The following is a 25,914-nucleotide window of genomic DNA, read 5'->3' as shown; positions in this document are numbered from 1 at the left end:
ACAAGGTTACCATCAAACACTATTTTGCTGCCGATTAACTCAACACCTATTCAGCTCTAAGCATTGACACTTCATTTTTTTTTTCATATCCCCTAACTATAATCGATTTCTTTGTTTATAACCCATGTCCACGGTCAAATGGACACACATTTGAGTGTCCATGGTGTGGCCTTGACTATGATGATAATGATGGCGTGACCAATTTGTTTATAACCTATGTTTTGTGATTAATACTAATTAATCCTGTTTCAAAATTAATAATTATATTAGTTGTGGTGGTGTGAAAGTAGTCAAGAAAAGTGGTCAATGATCGAGTTCAAACGTGAGGAGTGCCAATATATAGGACTTGATTTCCTTTCTATATCATATCATTTATCATACCTTCCACGCGTGATCATATGTATGGGTTATTATTAATTATAGTATCTATGGTATATATTTGGAGCCATGTGTATTCTTACTCACACTTAAATAAACACAAATAAAAAAAAATTTATATTATCCCTTCAAATATGAATGCTACCGTGGTAATTTTATGAAAAACCAAAGCCTCTTATCGGATTTGAACCGATGACTCTCTATTGTACCTGTCACAATCTACTGCTTATTTTTTTGGTAGCTTGCGTGCTTGTACTGACTTTTTAATTTTACAGACTTTCTCACAAGATTTACTCACATTAAGATTTATTAAACGGTTAGAGTCTGAGCTCCTAATTACGGACGTCCTAAATATGGGGTTATTTCAAATAATGAGTTCACCTCAACGACTGAGGTCTAGATTCTGGTCCGTGACGGAGGTAGAGAAACTCACTAGGGGAGGCTAATTTAAAAGAAAAAAATTCCAAAAGGCTAATTTATAAATTTTTAGGGTTAAAGCATGTAAAGTTTTTTTAAAAATGGGTTAAAAGTGTAAATTTTCAATGTATATATAAAAATATAATTTGTTTTTAAAAATGAGCAAAAAGTGTAAAATAATTTTTTTGAATGAGAGTTTGAATCTCCTCTCGGCCTACTGTAACTTCGTCTCTGGATCTTGTGATCATGTGACCAAAGATATAAGCTTTTGACTCCAAAAGGGTCAACTTTTAGGGAAGTAGGTCCTCCCTCGCTAATAGCTTAATTAGGAAAAATTCTAATGGTGAGTTTGATCCCTTCACCCTCTTATCCTCTTTGAATGATCGACCATTAAATATTAGACCCTCGGGTCACCTTGCAAAATATGATAGAAGTTTGATCCCTGCAAAATTAAGAATAGTTTTGTTTATCAAATTTGCTCCTGTAATTGCAAATACTGACTTTGTCACTAGGGCTTCATGTCATCTCTTTTTCAGTCTATATATGCACATCACTCCCTTTTCGGTCTAAGTGTGGCCGAGCCTTGTATGATTTTAGGAGCTGTAAAATTACCCCTACCACTACTACAAATTTGGTTTTCTGATGCGCATGACTTTCAGATGCGACTAGTTGCACCTAAAAGTCGCATCTAAATGACTTTCGGGTGCGACTAGTCGCACCAGATTGTCAACCCGAAGTCCAAAAACTTTCGCTAAAATTGTTTTTTCTTTTGAATATCAGGTGCGACTAGTCGCACCTGATAGTTAAAAAAAACTTTCAGGTGCGACTTCGTCGCACCTGATAGTTAAAAAACTTTCAGGTGCGACTTTGTCGCACCTGATAGTTTAAAATTTTAAGCGGGCCAATTCTCCCCCTCATTTTTTCATTCAGTCTTAAAATGGGATAACTATGTAAAAGAAAAGAAAGGACACGGGAAAGAGAAAGAGAAGAAAGAAAAGAAAAGGAAAAAAAAGAAAAAAAAAAGGAAGAAGAAGAAGAGGGTTGAACCGAGAGAGAGAGAGTGAGAGAGAGGAAGAAGATGAGAGAGAGAAGGAGAGCGCGAGATGAGAGAAACGCCGGCCAGGAGCTCCTCCACCAAGCCGCGCGCGCGTCCCAGCCGAGCAGAGCGCCACTGCCGCGAGCTCGCCGTGGCCGCCGCCCGAGAAAGAGACGCCGGGAAAGAGAGAGACCACACCGGGGAGGCCGAATCCCTTGAAATAGGTGAGAAATTCTGTCATCCGAAATGGATTTTTTGGATCTAGGGTTTGAAATTCATTTTGGGGGTTTTTAATTTCAATGATAAATCTCGAAGAATTGATTGAGTTTTGATGTTTAACTAGGCTCGGTGGTGATGTTTATTGCTTGAAATTGTGAAATTGAGATGATTTTGTTGGAATTTCCATTGAATTTTGGACGGGAATTAGGTATTTAGGGTTTTGAATTTGAATAATTAGGGGTTTTGATTTTCTAGACGTGATTTGATGTTATTGTACTCGAAAATATGATTTGGGTGTGGTTTGAATTTGGCCGAATTTGTGAAAAAGAATAACTGTTTGAACTTCCTCTGTAAATCGACGTGGACAGACCGATATGATCTGAGTTCTTATTTTTGGATATTTTTCATGGATAGTAGACTGTATGAGCTTTTTAAAATGACCAAGAACATGTAAATCCATTGAGTATTGAATGAGTTATGAATTTCCAAAGTTTGTGTTTCGCAGCAGTAAAACGGGATTTCCAGAATTGTAACAGTGAATTACGGGCTGTTTTTGAGATAGCTTTCTTGTCATATATATGCTTGTAATATCTCATTAGAAAGCTACATGAGTCTACTTTCATTTGCCGCTAGAATCAATCAATTTCAAGTTTTGTAGCTCGAGTTATAATGGCTTAAGCGCTAGTGGGTCAGGCTGTCGGGAATTCTTTTGACTTGTTTATGTTTGTCGAGCGTTCGATTCTTGTGAGACCGACGCCGCAAAATCCGAGGAGGAAGAAGGAGTGAGGGTCCGTGTTTGCTGATTCGCGTGGTCCGATTTTGATTTTTCTCGCCGTGCGCTCAGCCCCTGCTCACTCTCCATCGTGCGCTCGCCTCGTCCCGAGTCTCTGCAGGTTAGTGTTTAGTTTAGAATTTGTGATTAGTTTATGAAATTGTGAAATAGTAATATGTTTAGTTTAGTTTAGTTTGTGAAATTGTAATTAGTTTAGTTTGTGATATACTAATATGTTTAGGTTAGTGTTTAGTTTAAATTTGTTTTTGTTTTAATTAGTTTTGATATATTGTAATTTATCAATTAGGAATTGTAATTAGTTAATGAAATTAAAATTAAGATTAATAATTGTAATAATGTAATAATGTAATTAGTTTATCAATTAGGAATCTAGCTCAATTAAGATTAAAATTAATTTAGGTTAAAATTAATATATAATCAGCATATTAATTTTTTTTAAAAGATAAAGAGCATCAGATGCGACTAGTTGCACCTGAAAGTCTTCTACTATCAGGTGCGACTAGTCTTCTACTATTAGGTGCGACTAGTCGCACCTGAAAGTCTTGACTATCAGGTGCGACTAGTCGCATCTGATGCTCAAGAGGATTATCAGGTGCGGACTTTCGGGTGCGACTTTGTCGCATCTAAAGTCGCACCTGAAAGTACTTTCAGGTGCGACTTTTGCACTTTCAGGTGCGAAAAAAGTCGCACTTGATACTATATTTTGTACTAGTGTACAACTATCATGTGTCGATGGTGTTCAAAACTTGACAATTATTACTAGGATTCCACTCTAATGATTTAGATTGAGTGGCACGACCTCTTTGAGTCTCCTCCATTTTTTGTAAGAGCTATTTTAATCTTTGCCAATATAAAAATCTTCAATGCTGAAACTTAAACTTTGTTTATTGTAGTTTATACCTTATAGATCTTATGGATATCTAATTACCGTATTAAGTGCGTGATTCTCATAATTTTTTTTCTATTTGAATATATGTATCTCACTTATGTTATATTGTATGATATTATTGGATTTCTAGGTTTTGATAGAGAGAATGAATTCGGGAAGAAAGCTATGTTCTTTCAGTTAGAATCAGAGTGAACATGAATTCATTCCACACATTAGCTTTGTACAAAACAACAGCTTATATAGCTGAGTGGCAATCAGAAATCAACTACAACTAACAAAACGACGTATCGTTTTGGATACAAAGGAAAAGAAACAAAGTAAACGACACAACCAGAAAATAAAATGATTAAGTCTAAAACACAGAGTTCCAATACACCCCCTCAAGAGGAACTTTATTGAAAGTTTATCTTGGACTAAACTCGAAACGTAGAAGATAACAGCTTGGTGAAGAAGTCCAAATGCCTGAGATGCGTTCAAAGAACATCCACTCCGACAGAGAGCTGTTTCTCTTCTTGAGAAACTAGGGCATACGTCTTGTAAATCCAAGGAAGCGGAACCAACATGAACCCATAACTTGACAAAAGTTTTGTGATTTGACTTGTTCAATTCCATCGAGAATCACAAAACAGATTCTAGCTTAATGAAAAGATCAAGAACATTTTTTCTTCGCAAGAACACTGACAATAGCATTCTGAAAAGATTGAAACAAACCGTGAATAGACTGATTCTGAACGCAATCATAGTACACCTCCACGAACACCTTTCCTCCGCGAAATCATGCGCTCTCTTAACTGTGGCGGTGATTATCCCCTCCCAAACACACAGTTCCAGACCACGGTTTGAACCACCAGAAAAAAGTCTGGACATTGGGGATTGAGAGTGATATTGTAGGACTAAATCTGATATCTGCAACGCATCGTCGCAGCTTTGCAAGCTAGGTAGGCGGAGCATCAGAGGGTCTTGATGGCATTGACATGGCGGGACTCGCTAGAGAAGGAATTTGCCTGGAAGAAGAGACATGGCGTGGGGTCAAGGTTGTGGCCGGCCACGGTTTTCGTCCTTGGCGCGGCATCGTCAATTTTTCTTGACCGCGACCAAAAGACAGAATTGTCTTTGAGATAGTGAAGATCCATATGAACTTCGAGTATAGAGCGCCGTCTCGTGCCTTCACTGGAATGAGATAATGTAACGTTGTCTCGAGTCTTCACTGGATCGAGAGAATGAGCTCTCCGTCGATGGATCTCCTAATTCCGCCATAGAAGAATGGGAAAGTGCGATCAAGAAATGAGAGTAATGCAAACCTAGAATCGGATTGAATATTATCGGAGTCGTCGAACTAGTTTTCGCCGAAGAGAGTTTTTTATGGCATTGATGCGGCTGGACTTGTCGGAGAAGAATCTTGATGGAATTGACACAGCGAGACTCACCGGAGAAAGATTTTGGCAGGAAGATGAGCCATGGTGCAGTTGTGGCTGGCTGTCGATAGTTTTGGTCATCAACGCGGCATCGCCAATCCTTCTTGAACGCCGCGATGAGACGTAATCGTCTTCATTGAGCATCCGAGAGACCAAGGATTTCCTGTGATAGTAAAGATCCGTCTAGACTTCAAGAATGGAACTCCGTCTCGTTCCTTCATTGGATCAAGAGAATGGAACGTTGTCTCGTTTCTTCACCAGATCGAAAGAAAGAGGACTTCGTCGATGGAACTCCTGATTTCTCCATTGAAACAGGCGATAGGAATCGGATTCTACAACCAAGGAAGGATATCAAGAAAACCCTAATCTTTATGAGTTTCCATCTGAGCTTGCGTCGTAGATCTGCATTTCTGTCTGAATCCCCATTGAACACGAAGAGACGTAGAGAAGGAGCATCAGAGATCAATTCCGATCGCAAAGAATCGTGGACGACAAAGGAGATCTTCAGACCTAGAAAATCAAATCCGAAAATCTTGCTCTGAACCGTACAACTCGTCGCTGTCGATGAACCTTTGTTATTTGCAAGAAGCTTGAAATTGAGGAGGAGAAGACATCGAAGAATCGGATAACTCAAAGAGCACGGAAGACTCGTTATGATAACATATTGGATTTCTAGGTTTTGATAGAGAGAAAGAATTTGTGAAGAAAGCTCAATTCTTTTAGTTAGAATCAGAGTGAAATGAATTCATTCCACACATTAACTTCGTACAAAACACTAGCTTATATAGCTGAGCGACAATCAGAAATCAACTAAAACTAACAAAACGACTTACCGTTTTGGATACAAAGGAAGAGAAATAAAGTAAACGACACAACTAAAAAAATAAAATGATCAAGTCTAAAACACAAGGTTCCAATAGATATGCATCTAATTAAACATATATATATATATATATATGTACGTTTCTCATGAATTTATTTTCCATAGTCTGTTGTGTTCGTGTTGTATGATATATGTCATTTAATTAAACATATATGTACAATTCTATGATTTTTTTTTCTTCGCATTTTCCATATTAAAATCAAATTATGAGAACCCTCTTTTTGCATACCATCCATAAAGCGCCGGCAAAAGTTCAAAGTGCTGGATCCATGTGCCTTTTGGGAACCATATAACATGATGCAATATTATTGGGGTTTTTTTTCGTCTTTCCTTTTAGTACGTATGCCAGAAAAAAAAAAACAAAAAAAAAAACTTCAACTACAATAAATACAAAAATACACATCAATTTCGTCGGTCCCATTATAATGTTCGTAGTATTTATGAATCATTCAGCCTAAATATGAAATCGTTTGAAGAAAAAATTTGATGGTATGTATTTCAAGCCGACACACTGCTTAAGTGCCAGTTGTTCAGTAGATTGCTTGGCGGAAGCCATGCCAAGTCTCATCTTTATTTTCTTTTTCTTTTTTTACTTCAACCTGGAGATTAAACTCCATAGAACTTTAAAAGTCCATATTTGGAGTATTGATCGGTATCCTATGCACTAAAAAAAAAACACAAAAAAAAAAAAACAAAAACCAACAACTTGTACTGTGAATAATGTTGCATCAAATATATATATATATATATATATATATATATATATATATAATTCTTTATTTTTTATTTATTAATCATTTTCATTAGTAAAACTAAGTTAATCTAAATGATGTTTTTGGAATGTATCCTCTAGTTAAAAAGAACGTGCAAAAATTACACCAAATAACATCACCGTTAGAGATGCTCTAAGAAGAGATCTCACACGGATATAATAGTGACACCTAATTAATATGATAGTGACACCTAATTTAAACTCTAGAGAATTTTAAATTTGTTTTTACGATGTATATTTTATGGGCTGTATAGCAAAACAACCAGTAGCAATTGAATTTGCAAATTAACCAAACACAATATTTGGATAATTTTGCAATATAGTCATTAACGAAATAAACGAGTTTAGGACCACAATACTTTTATGGCTACAATCCCATGTTGTTCAAAGCAACAAAATAAAAAAGAAACTAAAAAAAATATTATCATCAATAATTGCCAATAATAGTTGAGAAACTACTTCATATCCCATATTTTGAAGGGATAAAAGCAACTAATTACTCTCTCTCTCTCTCTCTCTCTCTCTCTCTCTCTCTCTCTCTCTCTCTCTCTCTCTCTCTCTCTCTCAAAACATCATATTAGAAAATAACATAAACTAGAAATTTGTTAGCTCGTCTTAATATGTTTTAGATGGCGCTATATAATTTCAAAACATAAACTAAAAATATTAGAGGGGCTAAATACATATTCTAATCAAACTGAATTATATTAATAAAAATTATCATGCGTAGCCCTGTGTGTATGATAACATCAAAAGAAAAATCTATCTAAAAATAAATCTATTTTTGCAAAGAACATGCAAATGATCAAATGGGGATTTCTTTTCCCTTAAGGTGTGTAGTTACAGCCTGGCCACTTAATGGCGATATCTTTGCCAAGAGAACATGGTTACATCTTGACCATACTTTCCTTTGTGAATATGTATTGTAAGTGTGGGAAATACGTCAGGTATTGTTGAGGACAAATTTGTGTGTGTGTGTGTGTGTGTGTGTGTGTGTGTGTGTGTGTGTGTGTGTGTGTGTGTGTGTGTGTTTCTTTTTATTGTGTGTCACATTTTAAGTATAAAGTCTTTTTATACTCAATATATATGATCAAATAAACATAACGAGACCACACTATTGCTGATGTCTCAAGTTATATATTCTCTAACAAATTAGGAGGGATTTGTGATAAATTGATAGTTTGTGTTAAGTTGATCATTCAAGTTTAGTGTGTGATAAAATGATTGGTCATCATTATTATTACTTTTTTTTTATTTTTTATAAAAAAACTCATCAAATAAATATATTGATAAAAGTCAAAAGCTTAGATTACAAACTAGCGGAAAAGAAACTAAAAATTTTCGACAAAAAAATATGAAATATGAATAACAAACAATCATAAATACAACAAAATAACTTGTGAATTATCTGTCTACATAAGTAATCAGTCATTATCATATTAATATACGAATCACGAACGAAAACGCCGGTCTTCGCTTATACAACAATAGTAGATGATAATTTACTATATATAACAATTACTACTTTATAACAATAGTAGATGATAATTTACTACATATAACTATCATTACTTCATAACAATAGTAGATGATAATTTTTTTATTTTGCTATATATAGTTATTTTCTTAGTTATACTTAGCTTTTTTTTTTTACTTAATATGTGAATACTTCATTAAGAAGTATTTGTTATAATACCAGACGGAACTTATTAATCAGAAGTTTTACAAGATGCCCGAGCTAACATGTGGACAAGGATTTAAATTTAAAAAAATTCTGTGAAAATTGGGCCAGCCTTTATTTTATTCTTTAGGTCGATTTATGTCACAAAAATTGTGTGAATATGATGTTATTTTTGCGATATTGTTGCGTCCATTTTTTCAAATGGATGAAATAATATGTTTTGATATTTTTTTGACCTCTTTATGTATTGTGGGTAATTTTTTTGTCTATATAACATCAACCTGGCTTGTTGGAAACGGCTTAGCGGCTTCCGTCCTTCCTTCCGCGCGTGAGACGGCATAGCGGCTTCCGCTTAGACGGAAATTCGGCTTCCGCGGAGCCGTTTACACGGAAAGTCGGCTTCCGCTTAGACGGAAATTCGGCTTCCGCGGAGCCGTTTACACGGAAAGTCGGCTTCCGCGGATTCCGTGAGAGACGTTGATGGTCAGTGACCGTTGGGGCGTTTTAATCTCGGCCATTGATTTTCTTACCGTTTTTTCATCAATGGTCACAAAAAATGGCCGTTTTTTTACTGTTTATACACGGATTTTTTAATTTTTTTTACACTTTCATCATTTTCTCTATAAATATAACTCATTTCAATCCAATTTCTCACAACATCATCCAACAAATTCTCTCTACAATTATCTCTACAATCTCATCAAGCTCTATGTAATTTATATAATATAGTTTCTAAATTAAATTTTCTTTTTATGATATTTATTGTAACCACGGTTTTCCTCCGCCACAAGTGAGGGTTCATTAATAAAATTTTCGTGGTTCCATCCACGTTTCTCACTTAAAACAAAAACGTCTCGATTTACATTTTAACCCTTTTTATTAAAAACGTAACATTTTAGTCATCTTGATTTTACATTTTAATTGAAATCAAAACGGCTTATTGGCTTAACGGAATAATGCCTTCCAATAAGAAACGGAAACGGCTTAATGGCTTAACGGAAGGAAAATTTCCGTTAAGCCATTAAGCCGTCCTTATCGGCTTATTGGAAGGCCGAAATTTCCAATAAGCCAGGTTGAATCTTGGGACTCAAGTCGCTGAATTTGTATGTGTACAATATTGAGGGCAGTCTCATTCTGTACAAATGGGACAACACTCAACCTGGCTTGTTGGAAACGGCTTAGCGGCTTCCGTCCTTCCTTCTGCGCGTGAGACGGCATAGCGGCTTAGCGGCTTCCGCTTAGACGGAAATTCGGCTTCCGCGGAGCCGTTTACACGGAAAGTCGGCTTCCGCGGATTCCGTGAGAGACGTTGATGGTCAGTGACCGTTGGGGCGTTTTAATCTCGGCCATTGATTTTCTTACCGTTTTTTCATCAATGGTCACAAAAAAATGGCCGTTTTTTTACTGTTTATACACGGATTTTTTAATTTTTTTTACACTTTCATCATTTTCTCTATAAATATAACTCATTTCAATCCAATTTCTCACAACATCATCCAACAAATTCTCTCTACAATTATCTCTACAATCTCATCAAGCTCTATGTAATTTATATAATATAGTTTCTAAATTAAATTTTCTTTTTATGATATTTATTGTAACCACGGTTTTCCTCCGCCACAAGTGAGGGTTCATTAATAAAATTTTCGTGGTTCCATCCACGTTTCTCACTTAAAACAAAAACGTCTCGATTTACATTTTAACCCTTTTTATTAAAAACGTAACATTTTAGTCATCTTGATTTTACATTTTAATTGAAATCAAAACGGCTTATTGGCTTAACGGAATAATGTCTTCCAATAAGAAACGGAAACGGCTTAATGGCTTAACGGAAGGAAAATTTCCGTTAAGCCATTAAGCCGTCCTTATCGGCTTATTGGAAGGCCGAAATTTCCAATAAGCCAGGTTGAATCTTGGGACTCAAGTCGCTGAATTTGTATGTGTACAATATTGAGGGCAGTCTCATTCTGTACAAATGGGACAGCACTCAACCTGGCTTGTTGGAAACGGCTTAGCGGCTTCCGTCCTTCCTTCTGCGCGTGAGACGGCATAGCGGCTTAGCGGCTTCCGCTTAGACGGAAATTCGGCTTCCGCGGAGCCGTTTACACGGAAAGTTGGCTTCCGCGGATTCCGTGAGAGACGTTGATGGTCAGTGACCGTTGGGGCGCTTTAATCTCGGCCATTGATTTTCTTACCGTTTTTTCATCAATGGTCACAAAAAAATGGCCGTTTTTTTACTGTTTATACACGGATTTTTTTATTTTTTTTACACTTTCATCCTTTTCTCTATAAATATAACTCATTTCAATCCAATTTCTCACAACATCATCCAACAAATTCTCTCTACAATTATCTCTACAATCTCATCAAGCTCTATGTAATTTATATAATATAGTTTCTATATTAAATTTTCTTTTTATGATATTTATTGTAACCACGGTTTTCCTCCGCCACAAGTGAGGGTTCATTAATAAAATTTTCGTGGTTCCGTCCAGGTTTCTTACTTAAAACAAAAACGTCTCGATTTACATTTTAACCCTTTTTATTAAAAACGTAACATTTTAGTCATCTTGATTTTACATTTTAATTGAAATCAAAACGGCTTATTGGCTTAACGGAATAATGCCTTCCAATAAGAAACGGAAACGGCTTAATGGCTTAACGGAAGGAAAATTTCCGTTAAGCCATTAAGCCGTCCTTATCGGCTTATTGGAAGGCCGAAATTTCCAATAAGCCAGGTTGAATCTTGGGACTCAAGTCGCTGAATTTGTATGTGTACAATATTGAGGGCAGTCTCATTCTGTACAAATGGGACAGCACTCAACCTGGCTTGTTGGAAACGGCTTAACGGCTTCCGTCCTTCCTTCCGCGCGTGAGACGGCATAGCGGCTTAGCGGCTTCCGCTTAGACGGAAATTCGGCTTCCGCGGAGCCGTTTACACGGAAAGTCGGCTTCCGCGGATTCCGTGAGAGACGTTGATGGTCAGTGACCGTTGGGGCGTTTTAATCTCGGCCATTGATTTTCTTACCATTTTTTCATCAATGGTCACAAAAAAATGGCCGTTTTTTTACTGTTTATACACGGATTTTTTAATTTTTTTTACACTTTCATCCTTTTCGCTATAAATATAACTCATTTCAATCCAATTTCTCACAACATCATCCAACAAATTCTCTCTACAATTATCTCTACAATCTCATCAAGCTCTATGTAATTTATATAATATAGTTTCTAAATTAAATTTTCTTTTTATGATATTTATTGTAACCACGGTTTTCCTCCGCCACAAGTGAGGGTTCATTAATAAAATTTTCGTGGTTCCGTCCACGTTTCTTACTTAAAACAAAAACGTCTCGATTTACATTTTAACCCTTTTTATTAAAAACGTAACATTTTAGTCCTCTTGATTTTACATTTTAATTGAAATCAAAACGGCTTATTGGCTTAACGGAATAATGCCTTCCAATAAGAAACGGAAACGGCTTAATGGCTTAACGGAAGGAAAATTTCCGTTAAGCCATTAAGCCGTCCTTATCGGCTTATTGGAAGGCCGAAATTTCCAATAAGCCAGGTTGAATATAACATATATATATATATATATATATATTTTTAAAAAAATAGTTGTAAATGATATAAACAAAATGATAATGTGATTGACTTTATATCATGTGTATTTGAAACTTATTATGTGTTCTTAAAATTAATATGTGTGTTCCAAACTTATTATATGTATTTAAATTTCATAAGTTACTATATGTTTCGATTTGGGAATCTATTAAAATTCTGCAACATTATTTTCGTCGCAATTTTTATCGGCCACCAGCAGTTTTTATGGACACTTTTTTTCTTCTTCAAAATTTCACAATATTTTTGTCGAAATTTTCATCGATCATGCGATTTCGATTTTTGGGATTATAAACACAAAATCGACCACCAAAATTTAATCCTTACATATGGCGTATCCTAATTTGTTGATTATCTTACAAAGTTTAGATAAGCTCGAGATAGCTTTATATAATCTTGAACGCAAAAGTGAAAGTCAATATGTAGAATGATAAAAGTAGACTCAGTATTGTTCAAGTTAAATATAGTCCTAATTTTTTATTTTAGACTAAATTAAATGTCCTCACTTAACATAATAAAATTTCATGAAAGCCTCCTTACATAATTTTTCTCACCTACATTTGATTGTCACCTCATGTTACCCTCATTTAGTTCAGAACTGAGAGAAAATATAATAAGTGATGAAAGTAAGAAAAAAATGTGAATTTTAGGTTTTTTTTTCAACGAAGTTTAGGTTATAAATTTAGAACAATGAACAAATTTTATCATTATATAGTTCTACGTATACATTCAATTTTTTTGTAATTTATTTTGAATAAGTATGTTAATATATCTTATTTTACTAAGACTATAATAAGATGTTTTTTTTGTTTGTTTAAAAGTTGCAATTTTTGTGTGTTCATAATATTTTCCAATCAAATTATATGAATTTGATGAATTTCGACCATTTATCATGAATTCAAATGCTTTCTAATGATTACATAAAATTTGAGATGGATTCACATGGGCTTGAAAGTTGAGATTTCTGATGGATTCTAGTGATGTAATTCATCTTAACTATTTCCGACGAGTACTGATGAATTCCAATGGGTTTTAAGGTGTCCAGCTTTTCAATTTTGCTTTTGTGTTTTTTTGGTTTTGTATTTATCCTCTTTAACGGCTTTGAGGGATCATCGTTAGTCATCTAATTTCATGGGTTCTTAATCAAAATCCTCAGTATTTTTGTAAAAAAAAAAAAAAAAAAATTCATAGCATATGTAGTTTTTTCTCATCCAGAGAACATTTTTTTTCCCATCAACTTATGAGTTCTACTTTAACACTAATTGATAAATATAAAAAGAAAGATTAATATTTCAATCAAGCCAAATATACTTGATAAAATATATACCCATACATGAGTCTACGACATAATATCTAGATAAAAATAAGTCAACTATACACTATTTCATGAATAGCTTCACATTCTCGCTTGCAATAGTTTTGAATAATTTGCCTACCATTTTTTCTTCTCCACACGCTTGACGGCATATATTCAAGAGTCACCCTCAAAACAAACAACAAAGCTCATCTCGTAGATGTTTGAGGTTCATGGTAGCTTCACGGTACGGAATCAATTGGAAGGAAGCCTACCGTTTGAAGTTTTTGAGCACACGGAATTGCCGATTTTCATGTCTGGCGGAAGTAGTAGAACATGTTCCGACACCTGACGGAATGGCAGAGGGGCAGACCGGAATAAGACAAAGGCTTTTTGTACTATTAGACAAACAATGAAACTAAAAAAAAAAAAATTGGGCCATCATATGTGTTTGGACTCATTTGGACATCAATGACTGTCAATTTATTAATTTAAAGACATGTAATCTCAGCCACTCAAATTATTTTTTTTAATTACTTAATGGAAGTTAACGGAAATGCATATTTCCATTAAGCCTAATGAAAATTAAAATTCCTCTTCCGCTAAACAATGGAAGACACTATTTTGCTTAACGGAAGTGTCACTTCCAATAAGTAATTGAAAGGAGACTTATTGGAAATGAAAGAGGTAATTCCTTCCAATAGTCAGAATGATTTGAGGTGCAGCAGGAAGGGAAAGAGCTACAATAAGCCCGTCCTTAGCCCATTTTTTTTAATAAATATTTATATTTGTTTATTTTAAAAATGTACAAATTAACTTTTTTGAAACTTTTGATTCAAATTAATCCCTGATTGAGCGTCTCTGACTCCGTCCCTCACGGTGGGTACAGTGGGTGGACGACGTCGGGCAAAACGAGATGGATGTGGCACCAATCCCTTCTTGTGGAGCGGCAAGACGCACATGATATTTGTATAACTTTGAGGAGACCATGAATGAGGCCGGTAGCACTCATATAAAATTTGGATTTTAAAGGCTTAAAAATGTAACATTAATAGGATAAGAGGCTCACATTCATAGTATTTTTATTAAAATTTATCGTCAATATGTAATGTGACATCAAAGTCGAAGACAATGGTCATCTATTAGCTAATGCTGACAATTTAAAACAATGGTCATCTAATTTTTTTGTTATAACAATCTAGTGTTCTCAGGTAACATTTAATATATGATAAAAATGTTAGAAATATCACGTAAATAATATTTATTTTCCGGGAATAAAAAGACAAACTTGATATTAGAAGAAATAAATTAAACAGCAACAATATTATAAACGAAAAGAAGAAAAGAAGACAGGACGGAAAACAAAGGCTGATGACCGTTCGACGGTTTCCTTAAAGTAATATTGTCATTCCATAGGTGCCGGAATCGACGAGTAATTTACCTCCTAGGATACAACGGCGCGCGGAAACGAGAAGAGTTTTGCACCAAATGAACTTTTCCAGCGAACTAGAAACTATAGAGAGTAGAGAACCGATCACCGACTACAAATAAAACAAAGCAATTTTGGAGAGAAAGAAAGAAGTAGAGAGACACTGTGTGTCTTGGTGTGTTTCGAACGAGAGCAAGTTCTCCTTATATAGCATTAGGTCTGAGCGGTTACACACACAAGAGCCATTCAAAATTGACGAAACACTACTACAAATACTGTTTTCTGGTGCGGAAGACATTCGGGTGCGACTTTTCGCACCCAAAATTCGCACCAAATAAGGCTTTCAGGTGCGACTTTTCGCACCCAAAACTCAAACAAACATTTGAAAATTTTCGCTGATTTTTTTAACTTTGGGTGCGACTTTTCGCACCCAAAAGTCTATCAAAACTATTAGGTGCGACATAGTCGCACCCATAGGCTGAAAACATTTTAGCGGCCAACTTTCCCCCTCTTTTTGGTTAAAATATCATTGGGTGCGGAAATCCGCACCCAAAAGTGTCATTGGGTGCGATTTTTCCCACCCAAAAGTATCATTGGGTGCGATAAAGTCGCACCCAAATTCAAAGTTTTATATAAATCAAATTTCTGCTCGGTTTTCATTCTATCTGAGCCAAAACATTTCATTTCGCCTCTCTCTCTCTCTCCGATTTCTCTGTACAAATTCTCCGACCACCACCATACTCCGAGCTCCGTCCCCGCCACCACTCCGACCGTCGTCGTGATCTCTCTCCGGCTAGGTAATCCATCGCTCTCACTCTTAGATTCTCATCCTCACTTTGTCTCTCCCCCTTCTCTCTAACACACACACACACTCTCTCTCTCTCTCTCAGCCTCCGACCAGCCTCTCCGACCAACCGCCCTCCGCTGTAGCCCCTCCGACCAGCCCCTCCAAAACCCAAATTTTCTAGGGTTTGGAACTTGAATTTGGGGCTGTTGTGGAAATCAGTTGAATCTCTCGTTCTACGCCCGATTTTTGCTTGTTGAGTAGTGAATTGAAGGATATTATTTGGTTTCGATGATGATTCTGTGAGGTTTTGGTTTGTTCTTGGTGTTGGCCGTGTGTTTTTGACGCTGGGCTTGTTGAGGCTGTAATGATTTTTTTTTTATTTTTGATGACTTTTTAGGTGCGGAAAGTCGCACCCGAAAGTCAAGACTTTTGGGTGCGACTTTTCGCACTCAAGACTTTTAGGTGCGGACTTTCGGGTGTGGAAAAGTCGCACCTAAAGATATTTTTGGGTGCGAAAATTGACTTTTGGGTGCGAAAAAAGTCGCACCCAAAGGTCTTTTTTGTACTAGTGAAATAATGGCCTTTGAATGTATTAACGTAGCTGTTACGAACCGTTTAGCATTAACGTACCTGTTACAAACCGCTCAGCAAATCAAAACGTAAACCTACTGATTACGTTTCCATTGGTATGCCACAACAGTACATGGTACATAATTCCCGTCATAACAAAACAAGTTATTTGTGGAATTAAAATTATATGAAGTGAACTTTTCAATAAAAAGATAAGAATTGGCCTAAAGCCCAAGCCCGAGATCGAGACATTCCCGAAACCTGAACCCAAGCCAGGCTCGCCTCGGCCCGGCGGCGTGTGTGTGCGCGAGGAGTTAAGAGTTAACCCACCCACACTCTCCTCTCTTGCACTTGCTTATCCACTAAAGAAAGAGGATATTATATAAACACAACATAACACACTTACCCAACTCATATGAGATTCTTGAAATTCACTTCATTTACACATAACAAATGTGCTTTTTAAGCATACTTTGAGCATCAATTTTTCATTCATTATAGTTCTGATTTTGGCAAACTTATAATCGATATTATACTTCATTCCGCAAGGAAGAATAATATGAAGGAATTATCAAATTCCGTTGAGTGGACCCCACTCAAATCTCTGCCTAAAGTCAGCAGCCAATTTGATAATAAATACAATATTATCCAAATTCTCTCTAATATTCCAACAAAAAAATCGTTTTGATCAAAGATCCAATAATTATTGAAAAGAAAAAAAAAAAGAAACCCCTAACACACAGGTTGATTATCTCAATACTTTCATCGACTCTTTATCTTATTTTGGTGTGAAGGCTATTATGATCATTGCATCGATATTCATAATAGGGATCAAATTTTATAGATTAATCGATCAGAAATATAAAATGGTCAAAATAGCAAATGTTTGTTTATTTTGCGAAATAGCCAACAAACTACATTAACCAATTTGATCAGACAAAAATACCCTTCATTAAAATGAAAGATTACCAAATATAAACTAATTAACAAAAATAAAATAAATATTATTACAATAGATATCTCTTCCATTTATAGATTATAGAATCCCTAATCAAATTACAAGATCTTCACAATTGATCTTCACCGCCGATCTTCAATGCCGAGTCAACTTGTCACCCGTCTTGAGCCACCGATTTTCCGACCGAAAACGCTGAGCCTACCTTGCAAAAATAAACATAAATAAACCGAAATTACATACATATATATATATATATATATATAATGATATTAACAAGCAGAAATAACCTGAAATTAATACGAATAAACCGAAATAAATAGAGTTGTTATTGGATTTCTAGCATTGGGGACGGACTTCTTCGAGATCAACTATGGCAGTGCTAGTGATCCCTCACCGGATACGAATAAATTGAAATAAACAGGGTTGTTGTTGTCGTTGTTATTGGGTTTATATCATCGGAAACGGGCTTTTTCAAGATAAACTATGGCGGTGCTAGGGATCACTCACCGGATGGCATTTGGAAAACAGAGCCAATGGGAGCGTCAGAGGCTGCCAATGATGCTTCTGCTTCTCGTGCTTCCGCGATCAAAGGTCGCTATCCCTGGCTGTCAGATCAGCTTGATGGGAGCGAATCTCGACCGTCATATTTATGATCATGGTAGTGCTCTCGGAAAGTGAAGGCGCTGCGAAAGATCCGCAAGTGGCCGGAGATCGTGGTGGGCCCAAAGTGAAAGACCTTCATTCAGAGGCTGAATCGGAACAGTCGAGAGCGAAAAATTTCAATACGATCATGTTCGACGGCGGCGAGCATAGGCTCCTTAAGCTTCTGGAATTGCTGTATCGTCTTCCGAGATCTGTAATCGTGTTGAGAGAGAGAGAGAGAATAAATCATTTGATTATTTAATTGTAGAATTTTTTGCTAAAAAACCATGGTGTGATAAATTTTCAAATCAAATGATTGATTCTCTTTAATAAAGATTATGCTTTTATTTAAACTAAGTTAAATAATAAAGAAGACTAATTAGAGTTAAATTTAAAATAAATAAAAAAGTTAGTGTGGCGTCATTCTCTTTTTTTTTTTGGCTATTTGTTAAACAGGTAGAAACATCGGTTCTACATAGACTAATTTACAAGTCCGTATAATTTTTCCAAATTTATTTGGAGAGGAATGGAACCAGCGACCTGTCGGCGAATATATGGGAAACTTAGCCAATCGAGCCATTACCGCTTTGGGAAAGTGACCGGATTTGGGTACCCAATTTATACAATTATAGCGTGCCCTAGAATCAAACTCACTCGCTCCCCTTCCCGCCTCCACAAGCTCGGCTTCTCTTTCTCCTCGCCGCAACAACAATGGCGACTCCGTACGGAATCCAATTCGCCGTACACCTTATCACCTCACACTTCGGAAACCTCGTCGCTGTAAGTTCGTATACGTATATGTATACGCTACGTATCGATTTCAATTATTTTGCAAAGAAAATAAAGGAAGGAAAAGAGCTATTTTATGGATTGATTCGTATATATGTGTGTTTATGTATATGTCGCAGAAAGTTTGCGAGACTCTTCTGAGGAGAGGTCCGTTGACGCTACAGCTTCTGATTCGATTCTCAGAGCTTACTCCTCTGCAAGTCAAGAATTCTCTCCTCATTCTCATTCAACACAATTGCGTTCAGTCTTTCTCCTCCGAACAGATCGGTATTCTGTTTTGATAATTGGAAATTATTTTTAAATTAATATACTGATTGATAGAGTTTTTTTTCATCGCTTATAAGTAGAGTTTTTTCTTTTTTTCTTTTAGATTGCAGTTAAAATTATTATGTAGTTTCCTAGTGTTGTTTCCGCGACTAAATTGAGCATTGAATTTATGAAGGTGCCGGAGGAAATGAGATTAGAATTACTCAGTACTTAGCACTGTTCGACAACATTATTCATCGCTTGCGGTTTCCCAAATTCATGGCAATCGTGTCGCAGGAACTCGATAAAAACGTCAGTTAACATCCTAAGTTTTTGAGATTCAAAGTTTCTTCAAGCTCCGTTTGACAAGCTTGAAAATTAACATCGAGTATATCGTCTGAATTTTATGTTTTACAGTGCGAAGAACTGCTCGAGGGTTTGCTTCAGCATGGAAGACTTACACTAGACCAAATATGCGAGAGAGCAAAATCGAGTGAAGGCGAAGGCAAGTCTCTTGAGCCTAGGGAACAGTTATTCTTAGAGCAACATTGTGTTAGTGGTTCTCATTTTATCGAATCGAAAATCGTCTCTAGGTGATACTGCTGTTCAGGATGCGGTGCGGGAAAGTTTCCACAAGCTTTTGGATGCCCGTTTTGTAGAACGTTGCCCGGCCCCTGAACCATTTATTGAACCACCAGGTGAATCCACTTCAGTTAAGCGAGGTTCCAAGGCTGCTAAGGTAATTGGTGATTTGTTCTAAATTTTGCCAACGTAAGCTGTTTATTATCGGAAACTGAACCGCTGCAATTTTGTAGTTGCTTGAAGCTTCGGAAACTGCAGAGCAACGCATTTTGGCCGCAGCAGCACCGATGGAAGCCATCAGATTTTCAATTTTGACATCTTCAAGAACTGATACCAACGCTGAAAAAGATGGGGATGATTCCTCGAGGACAAGTACAGGAGAAAAGGTTTTCAGCATACTATCAATTTATTATTATTATTATTATTATTATTATTATTATTATTATTATTAAATTGCGTTTGACAGCATCACATTTTGCTTTGCTAATATGGTTATCTGCCCTATAGCGGAAGCATAGTGAAGTCGATTCAGATGATGAATTCGGCTTGAAAGAAAAGGAAATAATTCTGTGGCGAGTCAATTTTGATGAATTCAGCCGATGCCTGAGGCATAAGGTAGTCTTTACCGTGAAAAAAAAAGTTAAAAAAATGCCTGTCGTCAGATAATAGTTAATTGATAACTCAATGTTATATCCTCATGTGATTAATTACTTGTTGTATCTATATTTTCTAGGCTTGCATTGAGAATGTGAGAGGACGGTTGGATGATGGAGCTGCAACTGTCTTAAAAGCCGTGTTAGATGGGACAAGGAGTCTGGAGAGGAAAGTTAAAACTGAGGAATCAGGTGATTGAAAGATTCATATTACTGGTTGAGATATTTGGCTATTATCTATTTCATTTTTCTGGACCAAGAAGTATCCAATGAAGAGGTGCCAAAATTATTAAGCAAGTATGCGGCAATGGAACACATATTCTAGACGTGAAAATAATGAACATGTTGCTACCCCTTCCGCTACTTATTATATTTGCAATGCTACAAATTGCAGTTCCAATGTCAATGAATACCATATTTGAAGAGGTAATGAAAAATGAAGCTGGTCGTAGTTTTACTTTGGATCGGATCAGAGCTTCCCTTATTGAGCTTGGTTGTCCCTCGGATATCGATGAGACATACAGTATTGGTATGATTGGCTTTCTATATATTCATTTTTTATGGCCTTGTTCTCTGCCTATTCATCTGATTTTGATATCAACTAGTCATTTCAGTTTTTCCATTTTCTTTTACTTTTGTGTACTGAACTGACATACCTCTGCAGACTTGAAGAAAATAATTGAACTTGCTCAGAATGAAGAGGTTTGTTTCATCAGCCTTCTTTCTATTGTAGTTCGGAGTTATTCTTTGATGTACAGTTCTATTCAAATTTTGTAACTACAGGTAGAATCCATTGTGTTGAAGCGATATGGGAGGGATGCTTACAGAATGTTCAGATTATTGGCCAAGGCCGGTCATCTGCTCGAGACGGAGAAAGTATGTTTTTTGGTTCAAATTTGCATACTTAAAGTTTGCAACAACTATTTTATGTAGTTGCATAAAAAGACAATGCACTTGTTTTATTGCTCCCTCGTTTCCTTTCTAGATTGCAGATATGACATTTGTCGAGAAAAAGGAAACACCCAAGGTCCTTTATAAGCTATGGAATGATGAATACTTGCACCTAGAGGTAAGCACTTTTCGAAATTCAAATTTAGCTCTAGATGTGGTTATGGCTGTTAAATTAGGGACTGTATGTAGTCCCAACAGAGTCTAGTGATATGTGTTAATGCTGATTATGTGCCAACTTAAAACCAAGAACTTGGGGCCAGATGGCCTCCTGGTTGTCTTTTCATGGGACCCGTCTAAGAGTGCCTGCTAGTTGAAATATAAAATTGGGCTTCAATGTGTGAATGCAAATAGTGATTTAAAAGATACAAAACTTAGGCTTAATAAAGGAGGTGTTTCTTTAAAAAAAAAAAAAAAAAGATACAAAACTTAGGCAACTACAATTGGTCTCTTACCAATTTTCCTTGGTCTTAGTCCGCTTTTGAAATGAGCAATGAAAGCGAATTATGGACTCATGACGCACAAGTCATTAGCTTTTTGTTGAATTATTTGTTACTCAAGGACATTTGCTTTTGCAGAAATTTGTTGTAACTGCTACTAGACAGACAACCTTCCATTTATGGAAAGTGAATAAAAGTGTCCTCTGGAAACACGTTCTTGATGAGATGTACCACGCAGCCTTGAATTTGAGCCTACGCGTGATACACGAGCAGGAGCAAAAGAAGGAGGTTCGGAAAACACGACCTTTATTTATTTATTTTTGAAATGTTTGCATAGACATTGGCACTATTTTTGCTTGATTGGCATGTGAGAGATCTGAACTTAAAGTAGCTTCGTTAATAACGAAAATGCACCCTTTGCAGTTGTTGAATCTCCCACCAGAGAAGCGGACAGGACCGTTAGAGAAAGAGTTTAAACAGCTGAGAAACACAAAGATATACCTGGAATCATCGCTTATGAAACTTGACGACACTCTTATGCTCTTCCACAACTTCTGAGTGTATGTCTCTTCTTCTTATATCTCTCGTGAAAATATTTGTGAATCTCTAATCAATTTAACAGTGTCACCAACTGAACTCGTTGCCAGGTTTTTTGTATCACTGCACCAAGTGCTGTAGTCAATAATGTGTATTTGTTTCATAGTGCTGTTGGATATAAATTGACCCAGAACCGAATTCCTGTCCCGACGGTCACATAAGACTATTTGAAGGAGAACTGAAATTACTTCATTTCTTATGTTGTGTTAGGTCACTAAAGGGCTCCGGTTTTCGTGGCCTTTCCTCGGTGGTGAAGTCTTTTCTTTGCGATTTTTTGTCCAGTACTACGACACTGCAAAGATCAGAAAAAAGTTGCGTGAAAGTGAAGCTGATTTCTTGTGGCTAGAGATTATTTATGACAAGTCGGGATCGATGACTTCGAAAGGTGTATGTACCATAGGATTAGTTTAATTGTTTGATTGGCTTAATTCATCTACAAGATAAGGGCTTGGTGCTTCCACTAGCCAGTTTGATTTATACAATTTAAAGTTATTGGCTTCTTAAGAACATGGGAATTGGCTTTTTTTTTTGGAGATTGAATTGTATCATTGTTCTACTCATAGAAAAACAAGCTGAGATATCATTATTAATAAGATGTCCGTATTTTTTAAGCATAGTTTCATTGTGGAGCCACTGAAAATTGGTAGCCTGGACAGACTATTGATAGTGAGTAATAATCATTAGTTTGTTTCTTTTGGTTTTTCTTGTCTTGGTAGGAAACAATTTGCTGTTCCGTTTAACATTCAATTATCATTATAGCCATTTTAGTTGCAGACTAGTTGAACCGAATTGCTGCAGCAGCACTAGTTGAATTGAACTGCATCTCCACAGTGGAGAAAAGTTTATAATATTTTTAGCTATTTCTTTCGGCTGCGCTCACAAACTAACTCTCAGCATATCTGAGTTGTGCATTCTTTTTACTGTCGGTTCGTGGAGTTGAACTTCCTAACTGTTACACTGTGAGTTGGTTGAATTATTATCCTGTGCTTGAATGCGGGCAAGAGCAATCACGTCTCTTCACCGAGACTCTGAAAGTAAGTATTTACTCTCAGCGGAGATGAGCTACTTGTGCTTCAATGGCGATATACGTTATTTTTTATTTTTATTTTTATTATCAGCAACATGCTTATATAAAAGGGAAATGCGGGGAAAATTAATTAGCATGTTGAAATGTTGCCCGTACCCATAGGTTTCAAGCTTTATAATGTTGTTACCATTCTTAAGCATGAATTCAGATTTTAGTTCAAGTGTTCTACATACAGAGTTGGTTACATTACATAAATTCTCAACTACAAACACGTGTGAAATTATGCCAAAAAAACCTCTACAAATTAGCATTTACTTTCTATTAGCATTATGTATAGTTTTAACTTTTAAATAAAGTCCCTATGAAGTGATGACCAAACAGTTGATCTATCTAATCTAAACCCGTTTTCGGTTCTTGCGAAACATATCCTTTTGGACACCATAGTAGACCGGCTTAATTAGAACCTGGAAATGTGATGAAGTTCCTACCCGTAACCGACCCGTCAATAGCGAACGTCGATTCTCCGTGGAAGCCGCCGATCATCTTCTGCTTTTTCCCTAAGCAACTCTTCATCGGTTTCTTAACAAACTTGCTGTTCCGATTCGAGACGCGACTTTGCTTGCTTGGCTCAACCATAGTCTGTTTGTGCATCTCCATCAGGAACTCCAATTCTGCATAATAAAAATAACAAATAATTAACAAATTAGTCGTATTTACACTTTTAGATTGTTATTTAGCCAATCTTTAGTAAATATTTGATAAATAACCACGTTTACGTATTTACACTCATAAATTGAATAAAATACCCCATTTTATTTCCCGCTCAATGTATAAATAAAATGAGATATTTAAGTCAATTTATGAGTGTAAATATGTAGATGTGATTATTTACCAAATGTTTACTAAAAATTGACTAAATAATCATCTAAAATATAAATATGACTATATATCTAATAAATATTTATTAAAAATTGGCATCTATTTTGTTTTTTCCTATTTAATATGTATATTTCATATAAAATAATTTTAATTAAGACATCGCTACTATGGATTGTGGATTACACGCAGCTTTTAAAAACAGTCGTGCAAAGTAGGGGTGAAACTGGATCGGTTCGGTTCGGTTTTTGACATTTTTAGTATCCGAATCCGAATTTTCGGTTTTTAAAAACTCGGTCCAGTATCCGGTCCAATTTAGTCTAAAACCGAAATTCGGTTATCCGAATATTCGGTTATCCGGTTTCTTAAATCCAGTATCCAGTCCAGTATCCAATTTTTAAAATTCGGTTATCCAGTTTGTAAAATTTCAGATCCGGTTTAATATCCAGTTTTATAAAATGGATATCCAGTTTTTAAAATCCAAATCCGGTTTGTAAAAATTCAAAAAACGAGTACAAACGACTCTTGTAAAGCTCCAAAATGACAATACATAATCTAAAACTGAGTAAAAAATAAAATTCAAAAGGACACTCGTCTCCAACTACCTGCACATGTAAATATCATACAACAATTGAATTTGTATGTTACCTTTATAGATCACATAATCAAGTTATAGTAGCAGTATGAGTTGATATATGAGAAATTTGTTCTTCTATGACAACTTGACCATCATGTGTTAATAATAGTGACATAAATTTGTTTTAATATATATTTATTTTTAATTAAAAAAATCGGTTAAATATCCGATATCCAGATTTTCCCAAAATCAAATCCGGTATCCGGTCCAATTTTGTAAACCGGATCGGTTATCCGAATCCGAATTTCAGTTAGCTGACGTGGCTCCAAATTTCGGTTTCGATTCGGTTTGGGTATCGGTTTTATCCGATTTTTGGTTCGGTTTTGTACAGCCCTAGTGCAAAGTCTCAAAATCAACTTTGCACGACGCTATTCAAAGTTCAAATTTTGTTTTGGAAAGACCCGAATCTTGTAGGTTGGACGGCGATTTTTGAAAATAGTTTAATTCCCAACTTTATGAATTCGTACAACGATTTGTGTCCGTTCTACAAAACACCACTGTTTTTTGGAATTTCGCGGCAAACAGCTTGGACAGACGGTTTAAGCGATCGTCGCGAAAAAAAAAAAAAAAGCATCGTGCAAGAGAGCATAACTTAGCACATAAAATGAGAGAAATAAGGAAAGGAGAGAGAGGGAAAGAGAACAAGAGAAAATGGAAAAATGAGAGCAGAGGAAAGGTCAGAAAGAAGAAATGAAAAGAGGCTGAGGGATTTGTCGAACTAGAATGAGGAAGAAGGCTCGGCCGGACTCAAGGGAAGCTCGCCGGCGTTCTTCTACCTCCTCTAAGGTAAAACTTTCGTGCTCTTGCTTGGAATTTTGAATTGGATGGATTGGAGATTTTCGGATTTCTAGGGTTCCGAGTAATATGTTCATATTTTGATGAATTGCTGATTGGTAATTGATTCGTTGATTGAGATCATTTTCTTCTTCATTTCATGCTGTCTTAGCCCGAATTAGGTTTTTGAGGATTGGGGATTCATGGAATATTTGGCTTTGTCTTGTTTTAAATTCTAAAAACTACCATGGAAAGTGTGATTCAGAGCTCTTGGTTTGAATTGCGTTAAAACAGTTTGATTGTTGCTAAAACCAGTAGTGTATGTACATGTTCGATGAAAAGCCTCTATCATGCTGGCTAAGGCAATCTGTCACAGTCCAGCTGGACCTCCGCCGCTGCAATCGTCACAGCCATTGTGTTGTTCTTTACGGTTATTAGTTAGGTACGCTCATTCATTCGTTTTTTCCAGATATAAATTGATTGATTAAATAATTGTACGGATTTTTAGTCTGTGTTCTTCAAGTTTAATCTCAGATTCTTATTTGCTAAAGTTCCTGT

At 36.1% G+C, this 25,914-nt stretch overlaps 1 protein-coding gene and 1 long non-coding RNA gene across 4 annotated transcripts; both read left to right on the top strand.

Moving 5' to 3' along the window:
• The first annotated feature begins 18,288 nt into the window (after positions 1-18,288).
• Positions 18,289-22,682, top strand: LOC149385686 (RNA polymerase III subunit RPC82 family protein). Of its 2 annotated transcripts, none has more exons than XM_089627258.1 (15): positions 18,289-18,567; positions 18,696-18,843; positions 19,019-19,134; positions 19,240-19,327; positions 19,416-19,561; positions 19,638-19,790; positions 19,912-20,019; positions 20,138-20,249; positions 20,452-20,586; positions 20,722-20,759; positions 20,841-20,933; positions 21,043-21,126; positions 21,584-21,733; positions 21,869-22,005; positions 22,093-22,226. In XM_089627258.1, the coding sequence occupies exons 1-14, from the start codon at positions 18,499-18,501 to the stop codon at positions 22,001-22,003; spliced, it is 1,575 nt and encodes a 524-aa protein (XP_089483384.1). In that variant the 5' UTR covers positions 18,289-18,498; the 3' UTR covers positions 22,004-22,005; positions 22,093-22,226. The 2 variants fall into 2 exon arrangements, with proteins under 2 accessions (XP_089483384.1, XP_089483382.1); XM_089627256.1 differs by lacking the exon at positions 22,093-22,226 and adding an exon at positions 22,253-22,682 and having other exon boundaries at positions 18,290-18,567.
• Positions 22,683-24,926: 2,244 nt separating this feature from the next.
• LOC149385685 (uncharacterized) lies at positions 24,927-25,906 on the top strand. Of its 2 annotated transcripts, none has more exons than XR_016301295.1 (2): positions 24,927-25,368; positions 25,651-25,906. It is a non-coding gene; the product is annotated as an uncharacterized LOC149385685 (long non-coding RNA). The 2 variants fall into 2 exon arrangements; XR_016301294.1 differs by having other exon boundaries at positions 25,529-25,906.
• The last annotated feature ends 8 nt before the right edge of the window (positions 25,907-25,914 follow it).

The sequence above is a fragment of the Urtica dioica genome, chromosome 9 (assembly GCF_054948205.1).
Source record: "Urtica dioica subsp. dioica isolate 48M chromosome 9, U.dioica_male_clone48M_v1_H2, whole genome shotgun sequence".
Classification (NCBI taxonomy): Eukaryota; Viridiplantae; Streptophyta; class Magnoliopsida; order Rosales; family Urticaceae; genus Urtica; species Urtica dioica.
The sequence above is the reverse complement of the archived record's forward strand: the minus strand, read 5'-3'. Positions and strand labels throughout refer to the sequence as shown.